This window comes from Lissotriton vulgaris, chromosome 12 (genome assembly GCF_964263255.1).
Source record: "Lissotriton vulgaris chromosome 12, aLisVul1.2, whole genome shotgun sequence".
NCBI lineage: Eukaryota > Metazoa > Chordata > Amphibia > Caudata > Salamandridae > Lissotriton > Lissotriton vulgaris.
In genome coordinates, this window is record NC_141700.1 from 736,765,235 (window position 1) to 736,784,644 (window position 19,410).

General features: G+C 45.4%; 1 protein-coding gene across 1 annotated transcript in view; it reads left to right on the forward strand.

Moving 5' to 3' along the window:
* The first annotated feature begins 11,464 nt into the window (after nt 1-11,464).
* LOC147678453 (vomeronasal type-2 receptor 1-like) overlaps nt 11,465-19,410 on the forward strand; it is a 35,650-nt gene continuing 27,704 nt past the window's right edge. The window contains exons 1-3 of the mRNA XM_086945636.1: nt 11,465-11,771; nt 11,940-12,486; nt 16,704-16,995. Coding sequence (XP_086801762.1) covers nt 11,465-11,771; nt 11,940-12,486; nt 16,704-16,995 — 1,146 coding nt within the window. The remainder of the gene's footprint in view (nt 11,772-11,939; nt 12,487-16,703; nt 16,996-19,410) is intronic.

Genomic DNA, 19,410 nt, shown 5'->3' on the forward strand with positions numbered 1-19,410 from the left:
TAACGCCGCTGGCTGGAGCCGACAGCTGCACCCTGATGTCGCAAGATGAGGTCAGCTACAAAATGGATGGAGATGTCTTGATTGGGGGGACCTTTCCAATCACTTACAGCTCAGAAACCCCTAAATGGAACTTTACTTACCCTCCTTGGTTGCCAACTTGTGATAGGTAGGAGATTTCTACTATATAGAATATTGCTACTGAAGACCTATCATGTGTCCACAGCAGTGTCTATTTTTCAGCCTAATCTTCTTTGCATGTTGGGCATTGAGGGCTCCTACGCTTGACCTCACCAGCGTACACGGTGCTGAGAGGTTTGGGGTAAGGTAAGTGAGTCTTCCACATGTGAAGCACTTTATACAGTGACACCCGCTAGGTTGAGATCAAGTAATAAAGAATTATGGTTTCTGTCCTTTTTGAGAGACTCTTGCCTTTTCCAGTAAATTGTTTATCAACTATGAGAGTCACAACAAAAGAATGATGTCCAGCTCTTCCAGTTAGCTAAGGGCGCTTCTGTACATTTCCACAGGTCACAGGGTCACTGTGTACAGCGCCATTTGCCATATTTAGGGTACTTTCATTATCCCTGCACAACTTACCTGGAACACTTTGTCCCACGTGTGGCACTGCTGCCTGCCACATCTGGAGTACTCTGTCTGATATGGGATGTTAGAAATTAGATTTCTGGTTGGCTAAGGCTTGCATCAAAGCTAAGCAGAAACCACCACTCTAGTCAGGGCAAGGGAGTTACACGCCGAAGATAACCCCTGCTCACCCCCTTGGTAGCTTGGCATGAGCAGTCAGGCTTATCCCGGAGGCAATGTGTGAAGCGTTTGCTGAACACACACACACAGCAGCATACACTAGGCACACCACAAAAGGAACTCCAAACAAGGTTATATAAAAATAGCCTTTGTATTCTCATCAACACATTAGAACCATAATTACACATTTACACTGCGCCAACTGGCACGGGCAATATTCACAGAGAAATTATATACATGACCAGGCTAATCGGGCCACATTCAGAACCATCAGAACAGGTAAGTAAATATAAACCACGACCAGTAATTACTGGTACCATAAGGACCTCAGCATTAGCACATTAGACTAAACCCACTCTAGGCCCAAACCTCATCAGCATAAACACATTACGCAATGAGCTTCACCAGCATAAACACATTATGCACCAACCCCATAAGCATAAACACATTACGCAAACAGGTACTACCCCAAAAAATCATAGCATGACATTAGGTATTAGCACATTAGGCCCCAACCTCATTAGCATAAACACATTACGCAATAGGTATCGCCAGCATAAATCACATTACGCAGTAGGCCTCACTAGCCCAGATAAAGTGCACACAGCACCTTACCAACTGACCCCAGGCCAACTGGTCTCTCACAGGGGGGCCCAATGCCCTCTGTCCACAATGTCAGGGTTTTTTGCTGCATTAGCAGCCATCTGGCTGCTAATGCAGCAAGCAGAAAGTGTGCACAGGTACTGGCCTAAGCTTTGCAACTGCCAACTAAGTGCTGGGCAGCTGGAAAACAGAACGTTGGCCTGGGTACTCACTGTGCCCTCTGGAACAGATCTACGTAACTTTGCAGCTGTCCTCTATCATGCGGGGCAGCTGGGAGAAATACCTTGGCACTATGATGCCCTAGGAACCCTCACTTGGTTCTTACAATTGTGCCCAACCGTTGCATCTGCCTACTGTCAGGTGGGGCATCTGGGGGAACTGCTTTGGCACTAAGGTGCCCTGGGAACCCTCGATCGGTTCCTACAAAGCCAAAGAGAAGCCCCACTCACCGGGGCCTGGTTCCGCCACCTCCCATCTCTCTTGCAGTGGGGGATGGCACCAACAATGCTTATGTAAGCCCCACAGGGCTCCTTAATCAAAAACGCTGCCTCCCTTTAGGCCCCACTCACTGGGTCATTGCAGGCTCCCCTCCGCTCCTCTTGCTGCCTGAAGGCAGGCCGGGACACATCACCGGCCATCGCCGATCACGGGACCTCTTCTAGGTGGCTCCCGGCATACTTCTAGGAATCCCAGCTCACCGGGACTCTCCGGTCGTCCTAGGATGCAGGAGGCACGTCGTCTTGCACCAAAATACCCTGGGAGGTGGGGTAGGCTCCCATCCTCCCTCCTCCTTTCTTCATCGGCCGGCAACTTACTGCCTTCAGGGACACATGGGGCTCTCCTCTCTCTCACAGGGAGCCCTGCCAGCAGCAAGACTCTGTTTTTCTTCAGCGCCCGTCCCAGCGCGGGGTGGGCTACCGCCTGGGTCTCCTGGTTTTGCTCTGCTTTCTCCTCGCTTCCTGCTGTTGGCACCGTGGGGCTCTCCCTACTACACGGGAACCGCGCGCAGGCATGCCAACTTCCAGGACTTCCTTCCCCTTTGTTCGGCCGGCACTTTCCGTTGCTGGCTTCAAGGCCCCGCCCACAGTCAGGCAACCATGCCTTTCTTCCTAGTCGCTCGGCAGCGGCGGTGATATCCTTCGCTCGGGAAAGTGCGGGGTGGGCACCCACTTTTAGATAGAAGCAATTGCGGGGTGGGCACCATACATCACCCCACGGGAGAGAGGACGTGTCGATGGCTTCAAGCGGTAAACCTTAGGTAAGCAGTCACGTTAGACCGATTATGTAACCATACCGCCGTGTAGTTAGCTTAAAGACCAAAGAAATGGACTAAGTTTATTTTATCTGTTATTTTAACCTATAAGTGTAAATTGAAAAGCTATACTCCAGTTGTGATAAGCGGCATCGTGTACAAACATTTCCTTTATATTGGACACGCATTTAACACAGCGTGTTCCATTATAGACTCTAATTGAATTCTAAAAAACAGTCTATCTGAACAGGAAGGTGGGAAAATTAATGTCACCCGAACGCAATGTAATATATTACCAACAGCTAAGAAGGGATCAGAGCCTTTTTCAGTATCTTGTTTATAAAAGCACATAAAAGCATAAAATATGTAAGAACTTCCTTATCTGGTTGCACAAATACATAGCAACATCAATACCCGGTTAATGAATGGGTATTACAAAAAATAGAGTTAACATGCTCATAAATGAGTAGATATGATCAAAAATATGAGGAGTATGTACATTTTCTTATGTATTCCCTCACTAGGATCTGGGTTTCAAAGAAGTGCCTGACATATAGGGTGCCCAGCAAATAAACACCAAGAGAAGGTGAAGACCTGTTAATACGACAAATACAGGGACCTAAGAAATCTACCCATCAGGTATGTAATCTAAGGGGTTAGGGGCAACCCACATAGAGATAAAATCTTTAACAAACTACAACAACATTAAGATTTTGATACTCCCTTTAACAGATGGATAACTAAGAAAAACGTTTTACCAGAAGTCTGTGTGCAAATTGAAAGACGCATAAAACAAGCAAGACACGCAAACAGCAATTCTAATGTTTTTAAGTAAGTGACATGAGAACCCTTGCTAGTCCCTGAATGAAATAAAGGGAGTGCGTAAAAGATGATATAGACTTGCTTTTTCTATGTTATAGAGATTAAAGAAACTGAAATATAGAAGACGGATAACCCCCAAATAGAAGAAGAGGGACTATTCGAAACATTAGCAATAAAAGTAAGATGTTTTTTTTTTTAAAACAGATAGAGAGATATATGGTACAATGAGCGACCCACACTTTAGAGATAGATAAGAACCCTCAGCATAATTAGTTATTAATTGTTTCTATTTAATTTTAGAAAGAAGCACAATATTTCATACCTATAAGTCTGTCCTGAGGAGGTGCCAAAAAGACCTCAACGCACCGAAACGCGTCGACAAAAGGACTGCCTGATGTAACATATACTTTATGAATTTTAAACAATATATGCCAAAAGGATTGGTTTTTTATCTTGTGTTTGTGTTTTGAGGAACAACAAGAATAGGATTTATTTTTGTATTAGATTAGGGAATGCTCAAATATATATGTTGGATATGAAATATCCTGTGATGAATTTTATATGAATGTTTTTAACAAATGAAAATAAAATGTTGAGAGAAAGAAAGTCACTCTAGTGTGGTGTAATAATAAGTACCTATACAACTTGTCTGTTTAGCTAGTGGTACAAAAACTAAAAGTAGACCAGAAGGTCACAAAGCGTAAAACAACACAGAAAGGAATCTTGTTTTGTTATATTTCTATACCCAGTCCTTTCTGGTTTCCTGGGAAACTCTCTTCTTTGAAGACACACCCTCGTTACACCATAAGCGGGGTGGGCTCCCGCCAACACCGTGCAATGAGGGGTGGGCACCCACTTTCCGAAATATGCAAAACAGTGGAGTGGGCTCCCGCTTCACTGGGCAGGAATGCAGGGGAATCGTTCCACACCGGTGGCCGCTCTGCGCTGCAAAGGTCACACTCAGAACACCAGCAGGGCTCTCTCAAGGCGCTTAAAGTCCCAAAGTCCTTTTAGAGGTAAAGGGGGCAATTCAAAACACAGCGCTCACGAGGTGCTAGAAGCCAGCCAAAGTTCCTCTTAAGACCAAGGGGCAATGCAGGGCCCAAGGAGGCAATCCCTCATGGCAGCCCCCCTGGGTCCCAATACCAGCACGCCCCAACAGGGTCAGCACACCAGCACTGAACACCTCCTTGGGTCACAGCCCCTATATTTATATTAGCAAATCCTTTGTCTCAAGTGCAAGGCATGGGGGAACTAGAGGCAACTGGTTCAGGGGGGATTTGGAGCACTTTGTTTTGCCAGCTCCTCTTCCCCTTTGTCAGGTGGGGACTTAGTGATCAGACACACCACAGTGGAGCGAAGCCAGCATTCACTAGGGAAGCACCACCCTATTCAGAGTCAGTGGATTACCTCTCCCGCCACTCTTCCTCCAGGTGTCTCATTCAGCTCAGCACTGACTCACCCTCAGTTTACATTTACCCTGCCCCTCCTGGAGCCACCTAAACCTCTCAGCTCCTGTCACTCACAAGCCGGACATGCTATTCACATCAGGCAGGCAGACACATAGCACACAGAAATGCCAACTTCTAAAAGAGGCATTTCCCCACCAGTCACCATTAATCTGTGCACACCATTGCGCAGCATTTATCCTCATGAGTTCATAAATACTAAACTCGAACCTGCACTCCTCTCATACCAGGACTTACCATGGACACCCTTATCCCCAATGCATTCCTATGGGAGGGCAGGCCAATCTCATCACAGATACACAGAGAGCGCACGCACTTTACACTGTTCCCAGGACACCCCCGCGCCGCACGGCCACCAGCTGTGTGTGTGTGCCCCCGCTGCTGCTGCTCGCAGCCTCGCTGCTCCGTGTGCCTGCCGCCCTAGCTGCCCGCCTCACTGTACTTTGCCCCCGCAGCTCCGCCGATCTGTGACGGTATTTCGTAATTTTTTGTATTCCTGCCTTGTTAGATTGTATTGCCTTGAGTTTGTTTACTTTGTACTTTCTCCTCTGTGAATCGTGCTCGTTTCTTCCCTCTTGTGCCTCTCCCGCCCCGCTTCCCGCCACCGGCCACGAGGCCACGCCCCCTTTGTGTTCTGTCCCCCCCGCTCCCGCCTCCCAGCTGCTCCTCCCTCCCACTTAGCCTTAAATGGCGACCGCACGTACGCGCAGCGGTGACGCGCAGCGGGCGTGCCGATTGTGCGCCGAAGGCGCGCCAAAGGTAAGCCCGTCTGCGCCCGTCCGCGCCTGGACCGCGCCCAGCGCCAGGACCCCTGTCCCCCGCCGATGCAAGACTACCAGACGGACCTACGACGCCGCCACCCTCCACGCACTCAACGCCGGCCTGAACCCTGCCTGCTACCGAGCCACCCCAAGACGCACCCACGGACCCTTCACCTGCCAAGCCTGCCGATTCACTTGCCTCCGGACCTGCCCCACCCCCGCCAAGTCGAACACCAGCAGCAACCACCTGAAGTGCATCCTACTGAACACCCGCTCCATCCACAGGCACGCCATAGAACTCTGGGACCTGCTCGACGCGACAGCACCGGACGTCGCCTTCCTCACCGAAACCTGGATGAACGCCTCCTCAGCGCCCGACATCACCACAGCCATCCCGGACGGATACAAGATCACCCGGAAGGACCGCATCAACCAGACGGGAGTAGGCATCGCCATCGTACACAAGAACACCATCCGCATCTCGACTAACTCCGACGAAACCTCCGCCGCCTAGCACCTGCACTTCCAGATACACACCGACCCCAAGACCACCCTCCGAGGCACCCTCATCTACAGACCACCGGGACCAAACACACAGTTCAGCGAAGACATCGCAGACTTCATCAGCCCACACGCCCTTCCCTCCGCCGACTACATCCTCCTAGGGGACCTCAACTTCCACCTGGTGAACAACAACGACAGAAACACCACCGCCCTGCTGGACAACCTCGCCAACCTCGGACTCAAGCAACTGGTGAACACCCCCACCCACTACGCCGGCGGTACACAGACAAAATATCGAGTTTTAAATTTCGATATACAATTATATCGAAGTTTAAATATCGATGGGACATAATATAGAAGGTAAGTAATATCGACAGTCTTAATATCGATATTAGTATGATATTAGTAATTTCGAAGTTTTAAATATCGATGTCAATAATATCGAAATAAATAATTTCGATGTTACTAATATCGATTTTTAAATAAATTTTGTGTATATTATATTGTATTTATTATGTTTTATTATTTATTTTTTAATGTAATTTAATTAAATATTGTCTTTTAGTACTGTAGCGGGTTGTGGGTTTATAGGAGAATAGGGTGGGAAGTAATTTAATTATGTTAAATTAATTATTAATTAGTAGGAATTATTCATTATTTAATTGAGAATTAATTTTTAATAATTTTAATTAATTGATTAATTGATAAATATTTTCTGTAGCGGGTTATGGGTTTATAGGGGAATAGGGTGGGAAGTAATTTAATTATGTTAAATTAATTATTAATTAGTAGGAATTATTAATTATTTAATTGAGAATTATTTGTAAATAATTTTAATTAATTGATTAATTGATAAATATGTTCTGTAGTGGGTTATGGGTTTATAGGGGAATAGGGTTGAAAATAATGTAATAATGTTTAAATAATTATTAATTAGTAGGAATCATACATTAATTAAAAATAATTGGTAATTATATTTAATTATTTTGGTAATTATTTTTAATTAATTGATAAATATGTTCTGTAGCGGGTTATGGGTTTATAGGGGAATAGGGTGGGAAGTAATTTCATTATGTAGAATTAATTATTAATTAGTAGGAAGCATACATTTATTTTTATTAATTGGTAAATTAATTTCATTTATTGGTAATTAATTTTAAATAATTAATTAATTGATAGATGTAATTTATAAGTATGTAATTTAAACCCCTACGCTATCCAACACTTTCCCTACTGTTGCACTCTCTGGAGTGGGAATAGTAATTGTTACCCCTACGCTATCCAACACTTTCCCTACTGTTGCACTCTCTGGAGTGGGAATAGTAATTTTTACCCCTACGCTATCCAACACTTTCCCTACTGTTGCACTCTCTGGAGTTGGAATAGTAATTGTTACCCCTACGCTATCCAAGACTTTCCCTACTGTTGCACTCTCTGGAGTGGGAATAGTATTTGTTACCCCTACGCTATCCAACACTTTCCCTACTGTTGCACTCTCTGGAATTGGAATAGTAATTGTTACCCCTACGCTATCCAACACTTTCCCTACTGTTGCACTCTCTGGAGTTAGAATAGTAATTTTTTATCCTACGCTATCCAACACTTTCCCTACTGTTGCACTCTCTGGAGTTGGAATAGTAATTGTTACCCCTACGCTATCCAACACTTTCCCTACTGTTGCACTCTCTGGAGTGGAAATAGTAATTTTTACCCCTACGCTATCCAACACTTTCCCTACTGTTGCACTCTCTGGAGTTGGAATAGTAATTTTTAATCCTACGCTATCCAACACTTTCTCTACTGTTGCACTCTCTGGAGTTGGAATAGTAATTGTTACCCTGACGCTATCCAACACTTTCCCTACTGTTGCACTCTCTGGAGTGGGAATAGTAATTTTTACCCCTACGCTATCCAAAACTTTCCCTACTGTTGCACTCTCTGGAGTAGGAATAGTCATAGTTACCCCTACGCTATCCAACACTTTCCCTACTGTTGCACTCTCTGGAGTTGGAATAGTAATTTTTAACCCTACGCTATCCAACACTTTCCCTACTGTTGCACTCTCTGGAGTGGGAATAGTAATTGTTACTGCTACGCTATCCAACACTTTCCCTACTGTCGCACTCTCTGGAGTGGGAATAGTAATTTTTACTCATACGCTATCTAAAATGTATTTAGTTTTTTTATTAGTATTATGTTGTTATTAATTGTTATTTATGTGAATATTTTATGTAAATAAATGTATTAGTAATTTATTACATTTTTATTTGTTTTTAAGTTATGACAATAATTAATTTAGAGTTATTATTAATGAAAAATATATTATGTATTATATATTTATTAATATTAATTTGTATTATATTATGTATTATTTTAAATATGATAGTACATTTTTAAATATGTTTATTACATTTATAAGTATTATCTTGTTAATATTAAATTTTTATTATGTTAAAAAAAAAACGATATTTTACAAAAAACGATATTTTTGTCATTCTATATTTTATTTTCGATATATTTGTACTTAGCTTGTTAGGGTTAGGATTCCTATATTTTTTACTTCGATATTTTTGTTCCGATATTTTTGTATATCGATATTTTTGTTTTCAATATTTTGTCAGACATTCACGCCGGCCACACGCTTGACCCTGTCTTCTCATCCAGCAAGCACGTTTCCTTCAGCCACGCCACCGGACTCCACTGGACCGACCACAGCTGCGTCCACTTCAGCTTCAGCAGAACTACGACCCACCACCACCCGCAACAGGTTCCCCGCTGCAGCTGGAGCAAGATCACCGCCGAACAGCTCACCGCCTCCCTCAGCCAGAACACTCCCACTAGCACAATGGACCCCAACGAAGCAGCCAGCAACCTCACCAAGTGGCTGACCGCCTGCGCTGATGACCTCGCACCACTAAAGAACCCTCCCAGCAGACCCGGCAGCAAGAAAACCCCCTGGTTCACCGACAAACTCAAGGAATCCAGGAAGAACTGCCGCACCCTCGAGAAAGCCTGGCGGCTCGACCAGACCACAGACAACAGGACCGCCCTCAAGCACGCCACCCGCAAACACCATCAGCTGATCCGCACCACCAAGAAGACAGCACTCAAAGAACGACTGGACAACAACGCCCACGACAGCAAGGAACTCTTCAGCATCGTCAAAGAGTTCTCCAACCCCAGCGCCGCAAACGACGACATCACTCCCTCGCAAGACCTCTGCGACTCACTCGCCTCGTTCTTCCACCGCAAGATCGCCGACATACACAACAGCTTCGACGCACAGACCACGCACCCTACCACCAAACCAACGCCCGCCACCACCACCCTCTGCAACTGGACCCCGGTCAGCACCGAAGACACCACCCGCACGATGAACTCCATCCACTCCGGATCACCAACCGACCCGTGCCCACACCACATCTTCAACAAAGCCGACACCATCATCGCACCCCATCTCCGAAACACCATCAACTCCTCCTTCCACACCGCCACCTTCCCGGAGAGCTGGAAGCACGCCGAGCTGACTGCCCTCCTAAAGAAACCAACGGCGGACCCCACTGACCTCAAGAACTACCGTCCCATCTCGCTCCTTCCTTTTCCAGCCAAAGTCATCGAGAAGACCGTCAACAAACAGCTTGCCGCCTTCCTCGAGACGAACGGATCCCTCGACCCCTCGCAGTCTGGATTTCGGGCCAACCACAGCACCGAGACCGCCCTGATCGCAGCCACCGACGACATCAGAACCCTGATCGACAACGGGGAGACAGCGGCCCTCCTCCTCCTGGACCTCTCCCCAGCGTTCGACACGGTCTGCCACCGCACCCTAGTGAAGCGCCTCAGCAACATCGGAATCCGAGAGAAAGCACTGGAATGGATCATCTCGTTCCTCACCGGAAAAACCCAGAGAGTCCGCCTCCCTCCGTTCAGATCTGAGGCCACCGAAGTCATCTGCGGCGTACCTCAAGGATCCTCTCTCAGCCCGACCCTCTTCAACGTCTACATGAGCCCCCTCGCAGCCATCGCAAGCCAACACAACCTCAACATCATCTCCTACGCCGACGACACCCAGCTGATCCTCTCCCTCACCAACGACCCCACCACCGCCAGAGACAACCTTCATGAAGGAATGCAAGACGTCGCCGACTGGATGAGGAACAGCTGCCTTAAACTGAACTCAGACAAGACGGAAGTCCTCATCCTGGGATCATCACCCTCCGCCTGGGACGACTCCTGGTGGCCCCCGGCCCTGGGCACCGCTCCCAAACCAACGGACCATGCACGCAACCTGGGCTTCATCCTGGACTCCTCCCTGTCAATGACTAGACAAGTCAACGCCATCTCTTCCTCGTGCTTCAACACCCTGCGCATGCTCCGCAAAATCTTCAGATGGATCCCCCCTGAAACCAGGAAGACCGTCACCCAGGCACTCGTCACCAGCCGACTGGACTACAGAAACGCCCTCTACGCCGGAATCACAGCCAAACTCCAGAGAAGACTGCAAAGCATCCAGAACGCCTCCGCACGACTCATCCTGGACATCCCCCGACACAGCCACATCACCGGACACCTGAGAGACCTACACTGGCTCCAAGTCAGCAAGAGAATCACGTTCAGGCTCCTCACCCACGCACACAAGGCTCTCCACGACCGGGGCCCCAAGTCCCTCAACGACCGCATGACCTTCTACACGCCCACCCACCAGCTGCGATCGACCAGCCACACACTCGCCACCGTACTGCGCATCCGCAGAGCCACCACCGGAGGAAGATCCTTCTCCTACCTGGCAGCCAAGACTTGGAACTCCCTCCCCACCCACCTTCGGCAAACCCAAGACCATCTCTCCTTCAGGAAGCAGCTCAAGACCTGGCTGTTCGAGCAGTAACATACCCCTCCCCCAGCGCCTTGAGACCCTCCCGGGTGAGTAGCGCGCCTTATAAATGTTGTGATTGATTGATTGATTGATTTACACTGGGCCACAGTCCTAAAGTGCTCAGAGGCCTAAAATCACCAACACCAGGTTACAGAAAAAGGCTAGGAGAATGCAAAAAGTTTTGGGGTGAACCTGACAAAAGGGCCAAGTCCAACATGGGAGGAGTCACTTTGATTGAGAAACAATCTGGTTCCAGAACCACCAATCTAACATACTGGAGTCTGAGTGGTATTCCTTCTTGCTCACACACTTCAATGACCAACAAGAAAACTCAGCTGACCTGCGATCTGGAGAAGAGGGCTGCAAAGCTCCAAATGTGACGATTCTGCCACCTGCGCAACCAATTAAATTGCCAACCATGGAAGAATCCCCCTACCAATACAACTTACCTGATAAGCAATTAGTGAGACTAAATCACCCAAGCAGCTTCGAACAAAGCCTAGTCCCGGAGGACCAAATTGAAAAACAGATTAAGAAGGGTCGGAGAGATGGAGCTCCAGGCCATGGAGGCATTCCCCCAGCTCTGTTTAAGGAGGATCCGGCCTTCTGGGCCTCCAAGCTATCTCCACTCTTCACCTCTATCTTAAAAAAGAATATCATTCCGCCCTCGTGGCAAGGTTCAATTCTCGAACCAATATTCAAAGGTGGGGACAAAAAATCTCCAGGTAACTAGGACTGGTCGCCCTTATTGATAACGAAGCAAAGTACTTCGCAGGGACTCTGCTCAACTCGGTCTTGGGCTAACGAACACTCAGTAATTCCTCCGAACCAAACTGGCTTCACAAGCTACACAGGTACCTCGGTTAATCTCATGACTCTCTCCTGTTTGATAGATCAGGCGGTATCCAGCTCTTGTCCATTCTACATGGGATTCATAGACTATAAAGCTGCATTCGATAATGTAAACAGGGCCAAGCTCTGGCAGAAGCTTACTAGACTGAAAATCCCAAATGCTCTTTTAAGAGCTCTACAGTTACTGCACTGGGACAAATGGGTCAGGATCAAGATCGGTGATGGATCCAGACTGTCCCGTTCAATCCCAACTACTAAAGGACTGAAACAAGGATGTGTCCCGGCCCCCACACTTTTTAATCTATTTTTATCAGACTTCCCGGAAGCCCTAAACAAGGTAAAGTCTCAGGCTCCCAAACTAGCCAGCTTTCAGCTGTCAAACCTCCTATACGCCGATGATGTAGTTCTCCTAAGTAACACAAAGATTGGTCTACAACGACTCATGGACGCAACCGCCGAATATTCAAGAAAGAATGACCTTCTAATAAACAATAAGAAAACGAAAATCTTGGCGGTCCGTCCAGGAAGGCCCAGGAAGCTGGCATGGGTTCTAAACTCTGAAAGCATCGTGGAATCCAAGTGCCACAAGTAGTTAGGAGTTCACTTAGACAATAACGGCAGGTACAAAACCCACTTAGAAGAGCAAAGAAAAAAGGGAGTAGCACTAGCATATGCACTCAGTTCTATTCACAAAAAGCTACTTGGCCCAACATTCGCTCCAACACTGCAGGTAGCACAGGCAAAAGTCATTTCTACATTAACATACGGAAGCAAGGTGCTAAAAGGGCTTGACAGTGGTCAATTGGATAAAAAAATTCTGAAAATCTTCAGAACAGTGTTTCAGTTACCAACTTACACGTCACCTGCCCAAATCAGGCTGGAACTGGGCATCTGCAATCAATCACTGCCAAGACTGTTGGGCTTCTTAATGTGTTGTCACAAACTGAGGTCGTCAAAAGAAGGCAGCTTAGCGCAACACCTATGGTCAAACCTGCATGCGAAACGATGGTGGGTGGGGCATGATTATTGGGAAAGAGGCCTAAAAACTTAAGGCCTGAAGAAAGTTTGGGACTTACAAGTCAGCCACAATGAATTTAAAAGGCTAGGAAAAATCAGTGCAAAAAAATTATCTTCACTAAATGATAAGGCATGTCTTGAACAAAGAAGCCACGATTTGATGACTCTTAGATTGTACGACTAGCTGACGCCTCAGGGGTATATAACTTTTCTGTTCACCGCTCGCACCAAACTCTGCTTCTTAAAACTAAGAATGGGAGTGATAGATTTGTCCTGCCATGTTCCCAAATGGAAAAGAGAACAAGTCCAGCAACAATGTCACCTTTGTGGAAACCATAGGGAAGACATAACTCACATCATTTGCCTGTGTCCAAGTTTGCTGAAGGAAAGAAGGTCCCTGTTACGGAGAGGATGGAACATCAACGAGGTCAGATCGTGCAGGGCCGCAGTACTAGCCTGCTTTGACCCACGGAACACCAGCCTAAATTGTGCTCTTGTGAGATTTATGGATCAAGCTGCAAAAAACTAGGGGCCTCATTTATGAAAAGTGACGCATCGCTGCGTGAAAACAGCGATGCGTCACTTTTCACTGCGCACTCCTTGTGACACCAATGATGCGTCATATTTAATGTATGATGCATCATGTCGCAAGGACTTACAGATACGTCAGTATTACTGACGCATCTGTAAGCGCATAAGTGACGCATTGCTGGAGTGTGTCACAAAACGGACGCAACTCCAGCAATGCGTCCTTTCACATGGGGAAAGCCCCATGTGAAAGGGTTTGCGTCAGTCTTACGCCTGCTGTGAGGCAGGCGCAAGATTTTGACGCAACAGCATCCTAAAAATGACGCAGTGAAATCTCATAGATTTCACTGCGTCACTATTACGAGGCTTTTTGCGGGAGAACGCCCCCTCTGCATACATTATACCTGACGCAGGTATAATGTGGCGCAGGGGTGTAAAAAGTGACGCATCTACCTAGATGCGTCACTTTTTAAATATGGCGCAACAAGGCGCATTTTGTACGCCGCTGGTGCGTCACAAAAAGTGACGCACCGGCGGCGCAAAACTGACGCAAGGCCTCATAAATAAGGGCCTAGGGGAGGGGACTTACCAACAGCAACCTCTTCCTGAAAAACAAATGGCAGAAACACCCTGCAGGTCTCCAGTCAAAAGAAAAATAACTTTCAGAGAGACCAAAAACTGCAAAGAGGGGCACACTACCGGGACTCGATTTTTAAATTCTGGTTCTTACCTCTAATGCTTCAAAGGGTCAATACAAACGGGTCTGATAAAGGGAAACAACGACGCTCTGGAAAGGGGGGTTCGGGGACCCGCTGCAAGTATTGGGGATTTTTATCTTTTAATAACGTGCAACACTTTTAATTTCGTGTAATTTGCAACGTTTTTTTAAATCATGCAATAAAGTTTCTTCTTCATCAGAACCACCAATGTCATGTGGTAAGTGTGGCACTGGAAATTGTCTACCTCCCAGCGCTGTCTCTATCTAATAGTGAAATGCTGATAAGCTGCCTCATTACTGCAACATATAGCTTTCCCTAGCCCTAAAATATTGTGATCTACAATAAGAAATTATCATCACTCAGCTTTAGTTAGTATGTAGGATTGAACAAATGTAGAAAGTAAGGAAGCAAAATTGCCTAGTTTGAATAGTCAGACCTGTTTTTAATCAAATTTCAGTCAGTGCAAGATTAAAAAACTGAGTCATATAAATATGACATGTTTCGCCACCCTGAACATTTTTGGCAGCTTCATCAGGAAAGATGTGTAAGGAGTTTCCCTGCCCCTAACAATGAGGCTCAGATACTCCCAATATCAATAGAGTGTCTCTCAGAGGCATCTGCAGATGAAGAAGAGTAAAACTAATTGGACACTTTATGGGAAATAGTTTCCAACCGAGAGGAAAATTGAAAAGCTTGTTAGCGTGTCAAGCTCAGTGCCACTGTAGGGTCAAAATACTCTGCAGCAAAGTATAATTATGAACAAGTAACTATTTAGTTTCAAGGCTTTTTGCTTATTACTATTATTAGTTGAGTATTACCCCTACCCACTCTGACTTCCCAGCTTACCCGTAGAAATGTGCTGTAAAAGTCATGCAAACATTTATTGTGAACAATTCTTGTTTGGTTTGACAACATTTGTTGAAAGGTAAAAGGTTTTCAACGTGGAGGACTCTCAGCTTATACAAGTAAGTAGGGGTAAGTCTGAGGCAATGCTTAATTTGTAAAAAAGTAAGTACCAGAGCCCTCGTCAGGACTCAGGAGACGGCTGCAGCTTGCCTCATAAATAGCCCCTGTCAGCGCTGCAAATGACCATACCAAAACAACTATTGACATCACACTCCAACAAGTGTTACAATGTAGGCGATTCCAGGCCATCTAAAGCTAGATGAATGGCGTGGGAGGCCAGAATTATTTATTTTTAATGTATGTTGAATTATTAAATCCTCTCTTGTTGCTCTCATAGGAAAATGAGACACACAATATGGCAGGCTGTCATGAGTGCCAGTATACAGAATTAACTTCCGGTGCCGCACACTAACCGGAAGACAAGTGTAGTAAAAGAAAATTGAAAAAAAAAACCCAAACTCTTTCAGGATAGAGAAATAGTCTTCAAGCTTTTTAATGCTGGGCACCTTTATATAAAATAATTTTATTGGGCCCTTGCCTGAAAATGAAAAACATATTTAAAACTTTCATTCTAATAAATGTAAATTTGCAAGAATTCTGAAGACAGATTTTCAATTCATTACAATGAACACATTCACTGTAAAACAAGCATGCAAGTAAAACCTTTCAGTGAAAAATGTGGGTGGAGGGACATTTTATAAATATACCCCAAACAAGTAATGTATTACTTGTTTGCTTACAATAAATCCCATAATATTAAAAAGATAACGTATTGAAAGGGCCAAAATATGTGAAGGGTTTTATGTAGCGACCAAGACGTTTTGACAAATATGAAAATTCTTTCTTGCCATATATTTTCTCACATACCCTATTGGTGTTGTGTGACACCTTCAGCGAGCTAGGAGGTTTTAGCCAAACGCACTTTGAATGCTGGCATTTTTGATCCCACACTTACATAGTTAAACAAAAAACTACAAGCCCCAAAATGCAGTGCGCTGTGGGCTGAAATAGCAGAATTAAGTAAAGGTGTTTGTGCAAACCGGATTGGTTCTATGAACATAATTAAAATGTTGAACAGTTTTGTGATGTCCAGTTAGCTGTTTAAAATGCTCATTGGTTGGCATTTCACCTTAAAATGCCTTCTATCCTTTATCAGAAAGGGAGTGGGTGGGTCCCTATGGTTTGTTTTGGGACCCTCCTTTCCTATCTACTACCAACCCCATGTGTAAGATAAATAGACAGAGGGATCAGACCCCATTTGGTCACTATTTTTCAGCATTCATCAGGGGAGTATTCTAAGTGCTCCTTTTTGCCAGAGTCTCGTTTCTCCTTGACATTAAATCGTTCCCCCAAATAGTCCATGACCTGCCCCATAGATTGAAGACCACTAGCCTAGAGATTCCTGATATTTGAGTGAAATTATGTGGTAGTATGCTTCATTACTCATGGCATCAATGCCCATAGAGGTGGAAGAGCAGTTATGCACCACACATACCACTTCCTATGAATATCTCTGGATTTCCTCCTGTCTCAAATTTCTATGACTGTATTTTGTATCAGTACTTTAAATAAATATCCTTTGTTGATCCCTCAATTTAACAAATCTTTTTCAACATTTTAAACTCGATCCCACAGATTTTATATCCCCAGCTACGTTTGGGCGCAGGCATTGGCTTTCACAGTCAATGAGATCAACCGAGAGCAGAAACTGCTGCCAAATGCCACCCTGGGGTTCCTCCTCTATGACACATGCCTGTCAATGGAGCGACTCCTCAAGGGATCCATGTGGATGCTGACAGGAAAGCAGGAGCCCACGCCAAACTACCGCTGCCGGAGCCAACCACCATTGTCAGCCATTGTAGGAGATTCCACCTCAACCCGATCCATCCCTATGGCCCGACTGCTGGGGCTCTCCAGACAACCACAGGTACAGTTGGGCCTGTATAATTGGAAACTGGATGTGATGTGGTTGAGCCTGTTGCACTAAAGTCAGAAGTATAAGGATTATATTTATATTGAGGATATTTTTGGCTAGTCATTTCCTTTGCACAAACACAGAGAAAAAGAAGAGAAGGGCGTATTGGTGGTGGTGGTATTGGTGGTTTTATTGGTGGTGTTGTTACATAAAAACTCCACGAGATTCCACGGAGTTCCGTGAACAGGCACAAATCGGCACGTTACTCTGCTTGCACTGATTTTTAGCATCAAGAGCTTGTTCCTCACTGCAAAATCAGTGCAAACTGCACCACACGTGCTCCAGAGGGCCCTGCTTCTTTGCTGTAGCTCGAGTTGATTTCCTACTCAAGCTAAAGCTTTCTCACCGCAAATGGTCTCAACCACCCTCGTTGAGGAAATCTGGACGTGTGCCCTAGTAGAACCCTAAAATCATGCTACTGAACTCCAATTCTTACTTGTGCTCACCAATTTACCGTTGGCGACCCACATGTGCGAAAAAACTCTTCCACGCACCGTTTGGCGGAATTTGGCTGGAAAGAGCCGCATTGCATGAAGAACGCAGATCGGTCAAAACTCTGCCAACTCTGCCATGGGTGTGGAATTTATCGCCCAACCCTAATTTTATGTAAGCACAGATAAGGAAACAAAATAAAAAGATGACCTTGCTTAATTTGTGGCAGTGGTTGATGCTGGTGGGCACAAGATATAATTTTTCATCATCAGGCATTTACCAAGATCAAGACTAAGGGTGGGCATAGCTCTCCCCTCCGTCCATGGAGTGTGCGTAGTGTTGCCTACTTCGCGATTCGCAAAGTAGGCGTAGTAGGCAACACTACGCACACGCCATGGCGGAGCGAAGTTGCCTGCTACCCGCCTCCCGCCCTCTTCTAAATGCCCAAAATCATTTAAAACATTGTAAAACTAATTAAAACGACTTACCTGAGATGCGGCGTCCAGGGGCTCCCTCTACCTGGTTTCTCGCCGACTTCTTCCTGACAAATGCGCATGAGCCCACGCAGGCGTATTTCTTGCAAGAAATGTGCATGCACGGGCGCCCGCGCATGCGCATTTGTCAGGAAGAAGTCACCGAGAAACTAGGACGAGGGAGCCCTTTGACGCCGCATCTCAGGTAAGTCATTTTATTTAGTTTTACAATGTTTTAAATGATTTGAAGGGCATTTTAGAAGAGGGCGGGAGGGAGGCGGGCGGCGCGTAGTGGGGCTATGTGAAGTGTGTGGGTGGGCGTAGATTTCCCCCCACTTCGTGGTGCTTCACATAGCCCCACTACACCCACTCCGCCCAGGGTTAATCAAGACGGAGAAAGGAATAAATGGGTACAGAAAGGGAAAGTATGCTCGTGTGCTGTGATTTTAAGGAAAAGATGATGAATGAAGACTTTTTGGAAGAAGAAACTACATTCACATCTGTTTATTGAGACGATCATGATTTATTATCCCGAAATATGCTTCATGGTATGAAAACTTATAGTGTGTAAATAATTGACCTTGGAGTTTGAGTGCTGAACCATTGCTGCTCCTGTTTATTTTGGAAAGCAATTCCCATTTAGAGGTGTAGATGGTTAGCTGCACCCCTGTGTGTTATGTTTCTTACTCTGTGTGGACAGGTGCAAGACCTGTGTGCCTTGATCCTTCTCATTTGTTGTACAATGAGGATAAATGTAGGGTGCAATTTATATTATGCATGGTGAGAGCACAAGTATTATATTAGCTTTTGAACACATCATCGAATATGTAGTGTCACATCTGTGTTCTTTCTTTACAGAGAATATTTGGCTTCCATATCATATGTGGGGGTTTCAACACAAGGGTTTTTCCAATACTTATATTTATAGAGCACTGAGGCCTTCTCGTCTCACTAGTTAATGAAATGTAGATTATGGTTCTAATATTAAGCTGGGTAGTAATATTGACTGCCAAATGTTTGCAGATTCCCCACACACCCTGCTCTTTGTTCTTCTGCTTCATTTAGAAGTGGGGTAATTGCTGTGTTTCAGATGGAAGTGCAAACCTGTCTACCCGTTAAACAACATTCTTACAACCTCTATTCTCCTACCTGATATATCTTTGAAATCCCACTCTAAGTCCACTATTGTTATGTCATCCTGCCTCCAGATAGAGCTAAAAACTCTGGGCCATATGCATGGCCACATTTTCCCATAGACACAGATTGGGCAAAACCCTTTGATGCATCTGGCCCTCTGTCTCTCCCATTTGCTTCTGAAATCTGTCACAATGAAAAATACAAAAATGAGAAGAATATAAAAAGTGATGCATACAATGCCTAAATTAATCTGAGTCAGTGGTAATGACTCTGGCTGCATAACAACCCATCATTTATTTCCACACCATGTCACCTCAAATTAGGC